The sequence below is a fragment of the Hypomesus transpacificus genome, chromosome 15 (genome assembly GCF_021917145.1).
Source record: "Hypomesus transpacificus isolate Combined female chromosome 15, fHypTra1, whole genome shotgun sequence".
NCBI lineage: Eukaryota > Metazoa > Chordata > Actinopteri > Osmeriformes > Osmeridae > Hypomesus > Hypomesus transpacificus.
Window position 1 is genome coordinate 336,651 of NC_061074.1, and position 15,771 is coordinate 352,421.

General features: G+C 44.4%; 1 protein-coding gene and 1 long non-coding RNA gene across 2 annotated transcripts; one reads left to right on the top strand and one right to left on the bottom strand.

The window, feature by feature from the left end:
* Positions 1–336: 336 nt before the first annotated feature.
* Positions 337–1,044, bottom strand: LOC124477487. The gene is made up of 3 exons (XR_006957153.1): positions 822–1,044; positions 658–709; positions 337–483 (listed from the first exon to the last, which is right to left on the bottom strand). It is a non-coding gene; the product is annotated as an uncharacterized LOC124477487 (long non-coding RNA).
* Positions 1,045–4,805: 3,761 nt separating this feature from the next.
* Positions 4,806–7,246, top strand: LOC124477486 (myelin-associated glycoprotein-like). The gene is made up of 6 exons (XM_047035296.1): positions 4,806–5,138; positions 5,385–5,484; positions 6,041–6,143; positions 6,469–6,522; positions 6,821–6,919; positions 6,995–7,246. The coding sequence occupies exons 1-6, from the start codon at positions 4,901–4,903 to the stop codon at positions 7,007–7,009; spliced, it is 609 nt and encodes a 202-aa protein (XP_046891252.1). The 5' UTR covers positions 4,806–4,900; the 3' UTR covers positions 7,010–7,246.
* The last annotated feature ends 8,525 nt before the right edge of the window (positions 7,247–15,771 follow it).

Sequence of the window (15,771 nt, forward strand, 5' to 3'; positions counted from 1 at the left end):
ACACACATGCATACACACATAGATAGATATACACACATACACGCATGCATGCATACATGCATACACACACACAATACCACACACATACATAGACACACACGCATACAAACAAACATACACACCCACATGCACACGCACGTTACAGAGGCATGCACACAAACACACATTCATAGACAGACACATTGACAGACATAGACACACAAACACACATGCATACACACATACATAGATATACACACATATACGCATACACAAAGGTTTTATGAGTCTGCGTGTGTGTGTATGTGTGTGTGTGTGTGTGTGTGTGTGTGTGTGTGTGTGTGTGTGTGTGGGCCATACCTAACAGAGTGAAGGCGCGATGGCGACAGTCTCCCGCCAGTAGATAGCTACAGTCTCCAGGGAACTCATAGACCACTCCATCAAAGGTGTGGACATGATGGCGACCAAACAGACTGCAGCGCCCGGACAGTCCAGCCACACACACTACACACACACCATGGCTTGTTACGGACCATTCAAAAACTCATGAGAGCTGAATATCGTTCTGAGTGGCTGGTAGCTAAGATAACTGTAAGTCAAGTAGGAGGCTCAGGTATGCTTCTCGTTAGTCTGAACTCGGTTCTTTGGGTTAGGTTCAGTCAGGAGGTGATAACTCACCCAGCAGGTTTAGGAGAACCAAGATCTCTCTCCACCCTGCGCACCTATAAACCTGAAACAATCACACACACACACCATCATCATCAACACACAACACACACAATTTAGTTTGTCTCCTGCCACAATATCCAACAGCGGAGAAGCCATGTATCAGTCCAACGTACCTCCATATCTCATATATTCAGCAGATCCTCTCAGTTGGTCCTGTCTGTGCACATTGCCCAGAGAAAAACCATGGATCCACAATAAATTCCAACTTGAACGCTGAAGTTTAAGCCTAGTCAAGTTCTAAGCTCCTTTTTCTCCTTGCCTTTCTCACACACACATTCTAACTCAAACCGAGTGACCAAGGAAGAGCTCATTCCATACAAGAGAAACTGGGGGGGGAACTGGTTTTATAGTATAGGAAGCCCCCCTCCCCTATCTAATGATTGTGTGTGTGTCTGTGTGTGTGCATAATGTGTGTGTGTGCAGAAATGTGTCCTCCCATCGTTCTACCAGTCACCGGCCCTGCCCCCCCATCCCTGATAGTGCCAATAGAGAGAGAATATTAAATCCACAGTCTGTGGCCTGCTGACGAACCTTCCCGTGCTATGGGCACCAAGACAATGCCCGGATGTACCAGTTGATCGCCCAGCTGAGTGATTAGTCTACACACACACACATTACTGCCAACTCAAACATCTTAGGCAGAAAACATGTTCACTCACCGCACATATCTCACACAATAACAGGACTCCAAAAGACCAGTGACTCACCACTTAAAACACAGCTTACTCTAATCGAATTGTGCTTCAGACATAACAAATGAGGCATCCCATCGAATTTCATGTGAAAATCTTTTACAATTCACGATTGGTGCACAAAATCAAGAAATATGACCGTTCATAATTTATTTAATCGTTTAATCGCAGGGAACTCGAATTGATTCTGTTTGATTGATTGGGGGATCATCTCTGCCATTCTATGCCTTGATCTTCCTCGCTGAAAGAGATGACGTCATGCACGTTATCTAATGTATGGAGTCTAGCAAATCCAACAACGGTGAATAAATCTGACATAACATTTCAAATATAGCACACACAATTTACCAAACAATTCGGACACAGGGGTTTCTAACTGAAAGAAAAGGAAGAAAGCAAGAAAAGAAGGAAAGAAGAAATCTAAGAAAGAAAGAAAGAAGGAAGGAAGGAAGGAAGGAAAGAAAGAAGGAATGAAGGAAGGAAAGAAAGAAAGAAAGAAAGAAGAAAGAAGAAAGAAAGAAAGAAAAAAAGAATGAGTGCTGTGTACCAGATAGACAGACAGACCGAACCACAGAGATACAGACTGAAAGCAATTGCTATGCAGCCCATGATTTTCTCGCTCGTAGCGTGGACCGCTACACGCGCACCTTCATTGCAGAGCAAGAGGCGCGCAGCGGCAGTAGGAAGCGTTACGTGTGGCGCGGAGGGAAACAGTCTTTTTACATTTTTATACGAGGTTTCTTGTGCCCCTTTCCCAAACAGTTTTGAAGCTCATTCAGGATCTATCTGAGAAGTATCAGTATGGCTGCGCTGTCGGGAGGAGAGATGTGCGTCAAATATCTGATGTTCGCGTTTAATTTGATTTTCTGGGTAAGCATTGCTTGTGCAACGTATTGCATTAGCAAATCTGTAGGCTAGTGTAATGTTTATTATTGTTGGAAGCGATACAAATGTGTATGTGTGTGTGCGTGTGTGTGTGTGTGTGTGTGTGCATGCGTCTGCATTCTGCCGTGAAGGACACAAACTAGGCAATCCCAGGTGGGACAGCAGACTGTGACTGTTCGGGGGTATTGTTCAACCATTGAACGATAGGTTGCGATGCAGCTGTTCGTGGGGCACTGGTGTCGGTTAACAACAAGTAGCCTATTTATATTTAGGCTATAAGTTTGTATTTTAAGATCATTATTTCACATTTCCTGATCATTGAGGGGTCGCGCAGTCTGCTTAGAACTAGTGGACTAATCCCCAGTGGCCGAGTGACCCAGTTCCAACGCCTGCCGTAGAGTTTGTTCTCTCGGCCTTTCATTAGTTCAGACCAGGACAGGGGGTTGGGGGAGGAAGGAAGAGGGGGGATTCAAACAGAGTACATAGTAAATAATTTCGGAGGTCTGTTCTGAGTCACGTGACGTAAAGAGGCGCGTTGTCGTGACTAAACGCAGCCGACAGTATGTGTCAGTCGTAATAAATAACCTCCTTGGCGTTCATGGATGGTGTAGCCTATATTTAATGCCCGCAGGGGAGTGGCGTGCTGGGTGTGTGAACGAGCGTGTTTGAGTGGGTCTCTAATCTGAACACTGAACAGCTATAGATAGATCAGTAATCCAGCAGCAAACAGTCGATTACAGGGCAGCACAGAATCTAGAGGGGGTTTGTGGTGCGTGCATGAATGTACGTGCGTGTGTGCGGGTGTTTGTGTAAATTTATAGAGCACTGGCCAGTTTCACAGTGATATCAGAGAACAGCAGGTCAAACCATCTTGATAAGATTTACCAAGCTAACCTAATTTCCCTCAATCACACAGGATCTGTAGTCTAACCAAATCACAGTCACTCCGATCCACTCAGAACATCTTCAGTTCATTAACCCACAGAGCCATGTTGAGCAGCACCAACTCAACTGGTTCCATCAGGTTTAGATTATTATGATCTGCATGTCCCAACATGATCCAGTCGAGCACTAATGGTTGAACTGCTCTAGCACACACACACACACACACACACACACACACACACACACACACACACGCACACACACACACACACACACACACTACATTCAGCAGTTCACCTAGATGTGTGTTTTGGGTTCTAATTACAGCGCGTTCTACCTGCGGTGAGGTGTGTCAGGTGACTTTATTGAGGCGTGGCATTGTACTCTCTGAGACTTTCCTTTTCTACAGCTATTACCACTTCCTCATTCTCTTCTCTCCGTTTTGCAATAGGAGACATCTGTGTTGCTCAGTTACCGCTAGTTGCCGTTAAATTTCTGTTATCTCACACATCGGTTGCTGATATGGCGCTTGGTGGAGGAATCAAGTGTGTGAAGTATTTAATGATTATCTTCAACGTACTGTTCTGGGTAGGTCTGAATGCTTTTTCCTCTCTGTGTGTGTGTGAGAAGGAGAAAGAGAAACCAATCTTTTCTGTAAACGGGCTATTCTCTTTCTGTGCTTGGGAAAGACATAGCTGCACTATAGCCTTGCACTCTGTGCTGCTATTGAGCAATGTGTGGTCTGGTCTGTTCTGCGACATTATGTTACCTTAACAATGGAACGTAAACACACAAACTTAGGAGTAGCTTGAATGCATGCGCACACTCACCCACACGTAAACACATACTTTCACACAATCAATCACCCATCCCTCTGTGGTGCTCTTACTTTGGGTTAATGATTTATTGGTCTGCCTAGACAGCTTGTTTAGTATACGTGTGTGTGTGTGTGTGAGTGGGTGAGTTGGTGTGGATGTGTGACCAGATCAGTGTGAGCATTTGTGTGCGTGTGAGTACATGTGTCTCTGTGTGTGTGATTGGGTGTGTATGTGTGTGGCTGAGTTAGTGCCAATATTGCAGCATGCATCCGAGGACTGTGAATAATTGTACGTGGAACAATTATAATATATATGAATTTACAATGTGGGTGAAAGCTCAGTCATGTTCATCGAATGTCATGCTGAATGAATGAATCATAACATGAACAAATGACCAGTGCCTCGCTTCTCTCTCCTCTTGTCCTCATCTAATCTCCCTATCCAGTTTTGAGAGAGAGGACTACGCTCATCACAGGCCTGGCCAGTAGATTCTTACATCCTCCCCTTCCCCCATTCCCTGTTACAGCCTGAGGTTGTGGGAGTGGCTAGTTGTAATCAGGCCTATTCTCTGACCGGCTCTAATACAGTAGCTGCTTTTTTATTACAATTAACCTCAAGTTTGTGACACGTCCATGGAGTACCTTCCTGTGTCGTCTTCATACTCTCTTTCTGCTCTGCGTTTGTCATATAGCTGAACATGTGTGGGGGGAAATGGAAGGACTAACTCTTTGTATCCGGTCACCCTTATTATGATCTTATAGAACAGGACAGTAGAGTAGACACCATTCATCACCATGCCACACCCTTTTATGTGATAAGATATGTCAGTCTTGCCCTTTGGTTCTAGACGCCCCTGTGCTCCTGGAGGAGTCCAAGTGCACTGTGGTGAGAGAGGGTGTTCAGTGTGTTTGCATGGCAACCGGCAATCCTGAACCGACTATTGAGTTCTACCTGCCCGACGTCAACATCACCATCAATGAGACAGATAAACGCTATAACTACTACATGCACACGGATGGACACACGTCCACGGGCATGATCAAGTTACGGGAGAAAGGAGAGCGGGCTGGCAACGGCGGTCCCAATGTGCATTGTAGCATCACCAACATGTACGGGACAGAGAGTGTTCATCTAGAGTTGCAGCAAGAGAGTAAGTCATCACACCGGTTTGGATGTATTGCTGGGACAAACTGAAAGACACAAATAAAGTGTATGAATACAGGATTTAGCTAATCCAACATTAAATACAGACTATTACCAGCCTGAATATAAATGGTGAACTACCAAAACAATAAATACAATATACAATGTGGCAGAACTAGAATATGTGTTAATTTGCAGCCACTGTAACAGTAACTATTAGTAACAATAGTTATTTTTTCATGTCTCATTCCAGAGAAGTACATGATGGCTGTGATAGTAGGCACCATCGGGGGAGTTGCAGTCATAGCCTTCATCATTGCAGCAGTAAGATACGTGGGCCACAACAACAAAAAGTGAGTATCCCAGACTAACTAGGGGAGAAGGCAAAACCACATCAGTCAAAAGTAGTCATTTTCCTCTTGACATGGAAATTCTAAAGCCTTGCCATCCATTTCAAAAACTGTCATAATTAATTAATGAATTTTGGCTAAAAATTAATAAAAAAAAATGTCAATACTCCTGAGCATTGGCTGTCTTGGAGAGTAGGTTTGCAAGCCAGACTAACTATTGCTGTGGTTAACAGGCACAGTACCCTGCTTTGGCACTGCTTTGGCACTGCTTTGGCACTTTTATCCTTGACCTGCTATGCTAAACCCAGGAAGCCTACAGGGGCTTCAGATTCTGGATCAAAACAACAAACAACTTGTCCACAGCAAGTCATGTTGATGATGGGTGTCAGCGCAGCAACTAAACCCATTCCACAATCATCCGTCGACCCCAACCACAGCTGGCCTGAAATTAATCAATTTGATCCACTGCTCTTGTTTCAAAATGGATGCCCAGGCTTGGAGTGTAGCCTAGCGTTAGATGTAGTGAGGTCAAGTTTGATTATGTGACTCCGTCCCCCAGAGAGAATGGCAACCCTGGGCAGAACCTGGTCTCTAATCTGGAGAACCCAGCATTGTTCTACAGCGCAGTCAAGAAGGACAAACACAGTCTGAGGAAGAAAGTGGTGAGACATGTTGATGATGATGATGATGGTTATGATGTTGACTGTGAGAAGAATCGGTAGGATGGTCCTTTTCAGACTGCTGCTGATAGCATGGCCTCCCACATTTTCCCTATTGTGCCTTTCAAGTGCTTTCAAGTGCTTTTAAGTGCTCATCAATTGATACATGACCTCTGGAATTGTAGATCCTCAGTAATCCTACAGCCTTTCTTTCCTACTACCAATCAAATGGCCGCAACAAATGCCTATACAAAACACTGTTTTCTCCTGCTTTCATTGCTTCTCTGCATTTTTCTGTCTCTGTTTTTCTTCCCTAACTCTTGCACAGCTTAAGACTGAGCTGCTGGGCTCAAAGTTTAACTCCATTCTAGAGGAGAGCACGGTAAGGTCCCCAAACCCCCCTTTCTTAAAAATACACAAAATGTAAGCAAAAGATTTGCATCTTCCGTGCAACAGCCTCTTTGTTATGTATGACCCCATCATTTCCAAAATTGCTGATGCATGGCTGCATCTTTGCTAACCTGAAATATTAAAATGCCTCATTGTCCTTGTCAGTGCCTGTGCTGACCAAAAAAGACTAACGCTCTTCTCTAAAAAGTGGATCATGTCGTCATTCATGTGTGTGAGGTGGGTTTGGTGACACCCAAATGGTGATCTTGTTTCTTTTCTTCGGTCCGCAGGGAGAAGAGGGGGATTATCAACATGTGGGCTCTCTTGCAGACCTGGAGAGGACAGAATTGAACTACGCTGCCCTCGAGTTTATTGGGGGGCGATCTAGGGAAGTGGCTTCAGGGAGGATGATGATGGCAGCGACTATACTGAGATTAAGGCCAAATGAATCGCGATCCTTCCCTGATACCTCGGCTTGATGGGACACAGTGGCAGTCATGTGCCCCTTTCTTCTCCCCCCCCCCTTAACTGTGTCTTCCTCCACTCTGGATAACAATTGTATTCAAAGATTGTTAATATCTTACTGTACCCCGCCCCCCCCCCCCCCCCCCTCCAAAATTCAGCTCCACCCAGTTCTGCAAGGGCCACCCCAGTCATACCTCTCTATCTGGATCTGCTGGTACTTGCTGGACCAGAGCACAGCCCAGTGGACAATGTAAAAAAGCTCTTTGATATCACAGTACCTGTCTCCCAGCTGTAACACCACATGGCCTCACAAGTCCCGACCAGTTGCAGGTTTCTCTCTCCATTTTCACATTATTGCACATTTCACATTCAACACAGTTATGTGGCCATTAAGTGTTGGATACAGCAGAAACATTCTCCCCTCTGTATCTCCCTCAGTCCGAGTTACACCTTAACTAAACTCCTTGTAGTACAATAACATACCTTTCCAGGTGTCAGTTCTACTCTTCTGTGTCCGCTGCCAGTCGAAGTGTCAGGGAATGGGATTTGGTCTTTTCTTATTTTTATTTTGAAAATCTTGTTGTTGGAGGAAGACCCTTCTCTCCTCCTGACCAAGATTCTGTCACATTCATATTTGAAGACATGTTAAAAATAAGTATATTAAGGTTGGTTCAAGAACGACATTATCCAGTTGAAGCATTCATCTCTGTGATCTGTTTTTCAATTATATAATGTGCTGTGAATCAGCACTATATTGTTGAAATTCAAGGGAATTGTCATATAATATATGTCTGGTACTGTTTAGAGGATGGTGGAAGCACAAGCATTACGTAGCAACTGTCAAGTAGTGGTCTCTGTTATACTTGTGCACAATTTGAGTATTCCTGCTAATCTCTCCATCATTTACATTAAGACACTGACTGCATTGTTTTACTCTGGGGAAAATAGCCATTAGCAGTTGTGATTTAATGTTGACCTTTGCCCATATTTCGTTTTTTATTCTCTTGCAATAAACTTCTCCATTGTTCAACCGGCCAAAGCGCATCTCTTTGAGACAATGTTTGTATGTATTTAAACAGTGCTGATAGATCATAAGAAACGGATCATTGGGAGTATCACTTTTAGCTGAGTGTTCTAAGAAGGTTGTGAGTTGTGAAGTTCATGTTTTTTCTTTTTCTTTTTGGGTGCCATCATAGGTTTTGAAAAACACAAAGTAACATTTGGTTGTGCTATTCAAAGACATTTGATTTTACTTATCTGATGTGAAACTAATGGCTAACTCGATAATGGTTGTCTAATGTTAATATTTATAAGCTACAAATCAATGGTAAAGGGACCCCATATGAATACTGTATGTAAATACCCTGCATGTAATTATTATGCTGTCAGCCATTTGTACAACACTACAGTAAACAGTAATACGGCAGTGGTTCAGACATATTGTCAAATAAATCAAATAGGCCTACATTTTTGGGTGACATGGGCATTCTGATGATCTCAACACTGCCAGGATAAAATGACAATAATTGAAATGTTACATGTCAGAGATCATGACTGTTAATGACATCTTGCATAGACATACTGTCAATAACCCAGTTCACTCTCTTCAGTGGCTCATGTTTTTTGCTGTTTTAATAAACTTGTTATGAAAATAGAGAGGAATATTTATGATGCATCTAATCTTTTGTCACAATGTGTTGTAAAGAAAATGTGGACACTTTCCGTTTAAGTGACACAGATGTCCACATTTAGCGGCTTTGGTTTCTTCCGTTTGTTTGATACATTTTCCTTATAGTTCTCCAATAATGATTAGACTCTGCAAGGGCGCAGAGATGCCATACGTGGTGTCAGCAAATTAGCTATCATACAGACTGTGAACTGCTTACGAAAACATTGTTTTAAAAAATGTATTCCGGTGTTGCTTCTGTTTTTGAAAAATCCTGGAAAGATGCTGCCGGATCTCTGTCCGTTCGCGCGCATAGGGGAGGTGGAATCAGCGGAGAATCCGTCTTGTCTCCGAGAGCTTTACGCATACGCACGAGGGTAACCTTCAGTACCGACGGAGGCGCGAGGTGCTGTGTAACTGTAACGGGGAAAAATTGAGACGGTGGAAAATTAAGGCGGGGCTATATTTTTTGAAACCACAGGAGAAAAGTCTGTAGCCTACCGCATTTAAATATGGCTGCGAACTATGAAAATATTTGACTTGTTCATGGAATGTTCATGTTTTAAATGTCCATTTCTGAGTGATGAAAACTCCCAAAAGCTCCCATATCCTGTATTCGTCTAGGCCTACAGTATTTTGTATCAGCTCATCCTGAGGTTTCTGGTACGTCTCTTACCTACAGCTAATGTCACCAGGAAAAAGTATCACATTATCCGAACAGGGCGCGTCATTAGCTCCTTAATGTGAGGAGGACGCCCAGAGGTGACGGTCTTTATTCATGAGAGTCCGAGGCAGAGCGGTGCTCTCGCTTGTACTCTGAAGCGTAAATCTGTCAGACAAGTTTGAGGTGACTGAGATCACCAGATGCTTCTGTTTCTGTCCCTGCTGTTCTTCTCGTTTGGAGAATTACGGAGTTAAATGGTCTGCCCCCCCCCCCCCCCCCCCCCCCCTTATCTCTGTAATCTACTCTCTCTTTTTTTTTCTCTCTCTCTATTTCCCTCTCTCTTTTCTCTCTCTCTCTCTCTCTCTCTCTCTCTCTCTCTCTCTCTCTCTCTCTCTCTCTCTCTCTGTCTCTCTGTCTCTCTCTCTCTCTCTCTCTCTCTCTCTCTCTCACTGTCTGTCTCTCTCTCTCTCCCTCTCTCTCTCTCTCTCTTCTCTCTCTCTCCTCTCTCTCTCTCCGCTCTCTCTCTCTCTCCTCTCTCTCTCTCTCTCTCTCTTTCTCCCCACCAATGGAGAAAACCGTTTACAATGGAGCTCATGATTCCTCCCCAAACAAAAATAATTGCTGTTACTACGTAATAGCAGGTTCTGTAAGCTTGGCTAAATGAAACAGTCCGTCGACTGGATGCAAACCGTCGGATGTCATTAATTATAAATACAATACCAGCCTGCCCCCTACCAGCATGCTTTAAAATAAAACACAAATAGACGAAAAAAGACGTGGAACATATTCCACGTGTAGTTCCACTCTATATTATAGAGTTAAAAAGTTAAAAAGTTCACGATCTTGAAAACATTAAGGAGTCAGCTTTTATGGGAGGGTGAGAGAGGAAGTGTGTGTGTGCGTGTGTGGTGTGTGTGTATCTGTCCGGTATGACGACCACCAACTCTAACCTGCATGCGTGACTCTGCAGCGCCTGCAGGATCCTTCTCCCCGCCTGTCAGGTCTTAGCTCCTGGGGTTTGAGTCAGCAGCATACACACCACCCATCACATCCATCCTTCAGGTCCCTCTCGGAGATGTGAGGAGAACTATTCTCTTTACAGTAAAACGAGCAGAGGCCAGCCGATGCAGGCACACTCCACACCCCTGTGCCTTTGAATGGGAGGGCAGGTGGCTGGGGCTTAGATCTGGGGTTTGATGAGCATGCGTGTTCAGGACATGAGATATATCCCCGAATAACCCCCCCCCCCCACCTCCCCACCCCCAGTTAGTATCCTTGGATATCCTCTTCAGTCCCAAAGACAGAGCTGGCATTCTGCACAGGAGGTAGGAGGTTTAAATCCCGCGCACGACAACCAGAGGACAGAAAGGCAGACGGACACATAGACATAGACACAGACACAAACAGACAGACAGGCATACAGAAAGGCACACAGACATACATACACACAGACATGCAGACAGAAAAGCAGACAGATAGACAGCCATACAGAAAGGCAGACAGACACACAGACAGGCAGACAGAAAAGCAGACAGACAGGCAGGCAGGCAGGCTGAAAGGAGGGTCAGAAAAGGGGGCCTGGCAGACACACACTAACTTTACAGAGAAACCAGTTCTAAACAGCTAAAACAGCATCATAATGCTTCAGTCCTGGCTGATTTCTATAGTGTATCAGCCATGAGTCCATTCATACAGACTGCAGTGCAGCTGGTTAATCTGGAAAGGTTCCATGTGTATTGAGGCCGCACTGTAAACTACATATTATCCGTCTCATAAAGCATTTATAGTACACTCATTAGCACTGGGGCACTTTGCATGCTAACATCTGTGATACACACAGCTTTCACAGCCAAAACATGTACAGCAGAGGGAGAGAGAAAAGATGTGAAAGAAGATGTGAGGAGAGAGAGAGAGTTACGGAGATACCAAAGGAAGAGAAAAAGATTGTTTTCTTTTTTGGGATACATAAGGGACCATGTAGTCAGACGTGGCCGGGCTTCACAACTGCTTTTCTGTTTACCCATTCCCTGGACAGAGACACTAGAAGTGTGTTTCCCGAGGAGACCAGCGGAGCTCAGGGAGAGGTGGCAGGTTGGGAGTGGGACGGCCTCTTTGTCTCACTCTCTTTGTCTCTCTCTCTTTGTCACTGTGCAGCTAGTCTCTGTGTCATAAAGGGAAATACTGTCTGTGTCCCTCTTCTGGAACTGAGGGATCACCGGTATCTACAGAGAGAGAGAGAGAGAAAGAGAGAGAGAGAGAGAGAGAGAGAGAGAGAGAGAGACAGAGAGAGAGAGAGAAGAGAGAGAGAGAGAGAGGAGAGAGAGAGAGAGCAGGGGAAGATAAAATGAAATAGAGATGGTAGGGTGGGATAGAGAGAGAACGGGGAGAGATGGGGGACAATGAGGGGAGGAGCATGGACATAAAGTCAGAGACCTAGGGAAATAAATCATGAAATACGGAATGATAAAGAGAGCATAAAGAGAACGGGTAAAATAGTTAATAAAGCTGCTGCTGGTGCTGGAAATTCACATTAGAAAAATATTGCAATTAAATATCCCACCAAGTCAGGGAATAAGAGAGACACAAACAGATTAATTGCGTCCATCCTCGCTTCCGATGTGCTTATTCACTGATACAAAGTAATTATGAACTGCTGAGTATAGCAAAAGAGCGATATGTAGCAGCATAGTCTGTCTCAATAATTAAAACCACGAATTCAGGATTTACTCAACCGATATAATAAAACCAGGACTCTGAAACATTTTTCAAGACAAAAAGTAATTGGATTTAATCTGTCGCATCGGAACGTTGTCCTGTCAGTTTAGTTTGCGACGGTTGAGTTTCCAGCTGTCTCGGCGCAGCGCCGGCTCGCCATAAACGTCACTTGTCAGTGTAGAGAAGGGAGGGGAGATGAGCAAAGATCGGAAAGGATGGAGAGTCGAGGGAGGGAGGATAGTGCATAATGAACCCGTATGCTTCAAACTGTAAAACGAGAGTAAATTATCTAAATAATTGATTCCTCATGATAAAACCCATAAAATTAATGTATTGCACCGGAGTCCAAGAATAGGGCACCTTTGACGGTCCGGTCCAGAGTTCAGAGTTATTCCCCCTCCCGTCTGTGTCGACGGAAGGGAAAAGGGCCAGTTACGTTTGACTCGGAAACGCTCATCTGCCCGCTTGTCACGCGGCTCAAGGTCAGGTTTGCTGCTGGGTTGCCAAACCGAGCAGCAGGTTGATGGTTTGATTGGCCTAACGGTTGGCTGCCTGGCTGCCTAACTGGTTGGCTGCATGATTGGCGTGACAGGTTGTTTGGCAGTTAAATTGAACAGCTGCATTATTTAATAAATCTTAAGAAATAATCTCTTCCAGTTAGACAGTAAGGAATTTCTCATTGAGGTATCAGGTGGGAGGAATTGGACCCCTACAACAAAATGCCTCGAATGAAAATCAATTGTCATGGTTTATTGCAACCTTAGAGACAAGTGAAGGTCACACCAGCAAATCTTCAGACTGTTGAGCAGGATTAGAGGGGCAAATATGTACCCCCCTTTCTTCTCTATATTCCCCCCCCCCCCCTCTCTCTCTCTCTCTCTCTCTCTCTCTCTCTCTCTCTCTCTCTCTCTCTCTCTCTCTCTCTCTCTGTCTTTACCTATCTTTCTCACCTCCCACTCTATCTCTATCTCTCTTTCTCTCTGTGTCTCTTACCTTTTCTGTTTGTCTGTTTGTCTGTCTCTCTCTTTAACACACACACACACAGTGGAGAGCAATGATTTTAAGAATCCCTATTGCAAAATGAGGTGGTAGAGAAACTATGGAAATAATAAGCAGTATTGATTTCTGCCTTGACAAACAGCAGAAGCCTGATCCATTTTGTAATGACATTGGAACACAATGCCTTTCCCTTCACTAAATATGGGGCATTAACTCGAGAATGCTAAATCAATGAAGATAGAACCAACAGTCTCTATCAATCTCACGCCAGAAAAGAAAGCAGTCTGATAAAGAATTAAAATGTGAAGGTATTCATACATAAAAAATATAATTCTTATCAGAACACCCAAATCAAATGGAAGGTCCAGGAAGGGTCAAAACATTTCTACCACCCTGTACAAATTACATATCGATTATTATTCAACAGGCATGGTTCAAGTGTTTTCCTCTGGTCATTCAGCATATCCATTATACCTGATGTACGCCTATAAATTATAGAAGAGGACATACACACTCTCAGATGCATATTCCATTTGATGAAGGATTACAAAACCACAATCTAAGCCTTCCAGTTGGATCCATGGGCTGAGATCAATAGCTCTGAGTGTGGTTGTACAGTAGCTCCCCAGATCTCCTCATATCCAAGGGCAAACTAAGCTGCAGGGTAGGGCTTTCCCTGTCCTTGGAGAACTAGTGTACCCTCCAACCACGTCCTTGAAAAATCACTCTACAATAATAAAGATCTGCCTTCTCGGAGGTTTACACTCCAGCCCTGTGTCTGGAGATGTAACCTCTCTTTATCTGAGCAAACAGACAAGAAACAGTGTGGTCATATCCTGTTAGAACACCAAATCTGTCAGTCCACCCTGGGAGCTGACATGATTGGTTGATACCCTACCTTTGGGTGGGTATCAACCATTTACACAGACCCATAATGCTTCTGGATAAATACAGCACTGTTCACCTGTGTCTGTCACAGTGCTGTAAGTGTGTGGGTGGAGGTGAGATTGCGTGTGAGAGTGTGTGTGTGTGCGTGGGTTCATGGGTGTGTTTGTGTTTCTGTGTGTGTATAAGTCATTATCACCCTTCAAATCCCATCTGAGTTCTATGTGAACTGTAATCTACTCTCTCTCTTTCTCACTCTCTCTCTCTCTCCCTCATCTTCTCTCCCCCTCCTTTCCTTTTTCTCCATCCATCTCTGTATATCTGTATCACTTTCTTTCGCAGACTCACATGCGCTCACACACTAATAAAGACAGTGTTCGGTCGTTCTCTTCATTAACGGAGTGACTAAACTCAGTTACGTTCTGGATTTTATGAGTATTACCAATCTGCAGTTTGGGAGAGAAAAGCAGACAATAAATGCAGAAAATAAATGACAACACAACCCCAGGTTTAGGTCTCGATCATGTCTCTCTCAGCTCTGAGGACCAGAGGACTATCTTTTATAGGGCACAAGAAAGTAAATACAGATAGTGACAGTCAGGCAGTAATGGTGTTACGACAGTCACAGAGAATGAGATTCCCAGCTCCCAGCCCATGACCACTCTCAGGGCAGAGAGTGATCATTGGTGGAGCTCTCCCTGAAGTCATCACAAGGGACGTTTACCCAGAACTTTCTCCATAGCCTGGACATCTATTCAGCCTGACAAAAAGACACAATCAACTCTTATCAATAGTAAACACACATGAGAACATATTAACTAATATCCAATGACTAGTTCTATTGATTAGTGAATAGCATAAGGACAGAAGATTCTTCAATTAAAATTCAATTTCTTCTACAACACGCAGACACACACACACACAATCCTCTGAAGTGACACATAGGCAAAACGGTTGGTGACCTGGAATCCAGGCATGGCTGGAAACCCATACACCAACCCCCCCCAACCCTCCCGATGGCTGTGCCCACTGCATTCATCTAACAAATGCAGAGTGAAGGCAAAGTTCAGTATTCAACAGAGACTTTCTAAACAGGCATTGTGGCCTGTTTTGGAGGACTCACAGAGGCCAACGTACACAGGACGAGAAAGGTCAGGCTGTTGGGGATCAGGCTGTGACATAAAGGTTTCCCTGCGCCTGACTTCTCCTCCGTTCCGCTGGGTGCAGATGAGATGTTATTCTGCAAAGTACAGGGGGATCGGACGCATCTTAAAGTGGTTTCCCCTTTAATATTTCACGGTGTGGTTCTTAACACTGCATGGTGGGAGGGGTGGGGAGGGGGAGGCGGGTGGTTGGGACAGGGGGACGTGCAGGGCAGGGGGGGGCCGAGCACTGTTGAAACCAGACTCATTATTTCCATCTCTCATGGAGAGGACCTGTTCTTTTTTGTCCCATTTCTGTTCAGCCGAGTGAGACCCTCTCTCTTCCTCTACAGATTCCGCTTACATAAAGAACATCAGTCACATGGTCCGACAGACCTAAATTCACAATTTGGAGCAATGGACTTTTTTCTCCCACTTCATGCTTCCCCTAAGCCCTCCCACCCTATGTGAGCTCAGCAGTTTCTCCATGACCCAGTGTTCTCATCAATGTAGTTGTTGGTGCGGGGAATTTGCACTCCCACAGTCAAGCATAGTTTATGGGCCCATTGTGTTCGTCTCAGATAGATAGATGAAGCTGTTTCCGTGCTACGGCGGACGACTCAAACAGTTTTACTGCAGTGCGGTTCTCTCCAAAACCGCCCTAATCGTTCTCGACTGATTTATTTACATTCTGACAGTAAATAT

Coding starts and splice junctions, on each gene's coding strand:
- LOC124477486 (XM_047035296.1), top strand. CDS start 4,901: ATGGCAACCGGCAATCCTGAACCGACTATTGAGTTCTACCTGCCCGAC. Junction 5,139..5,384: donor TCTAGAGTTGCAGCAAGAGA/GTAAGTCATCAC, acceptor GTCTCATTCCAG/AGAAGTACATGATGGCTGTG. Junction 6,523..6,820: donor CCATTCTAGAGGAGAGCACG/GTAAGGTCCCCA, acceptor TTCGGTCCGCAG/GGAGAAGAGGGGGATTATCA.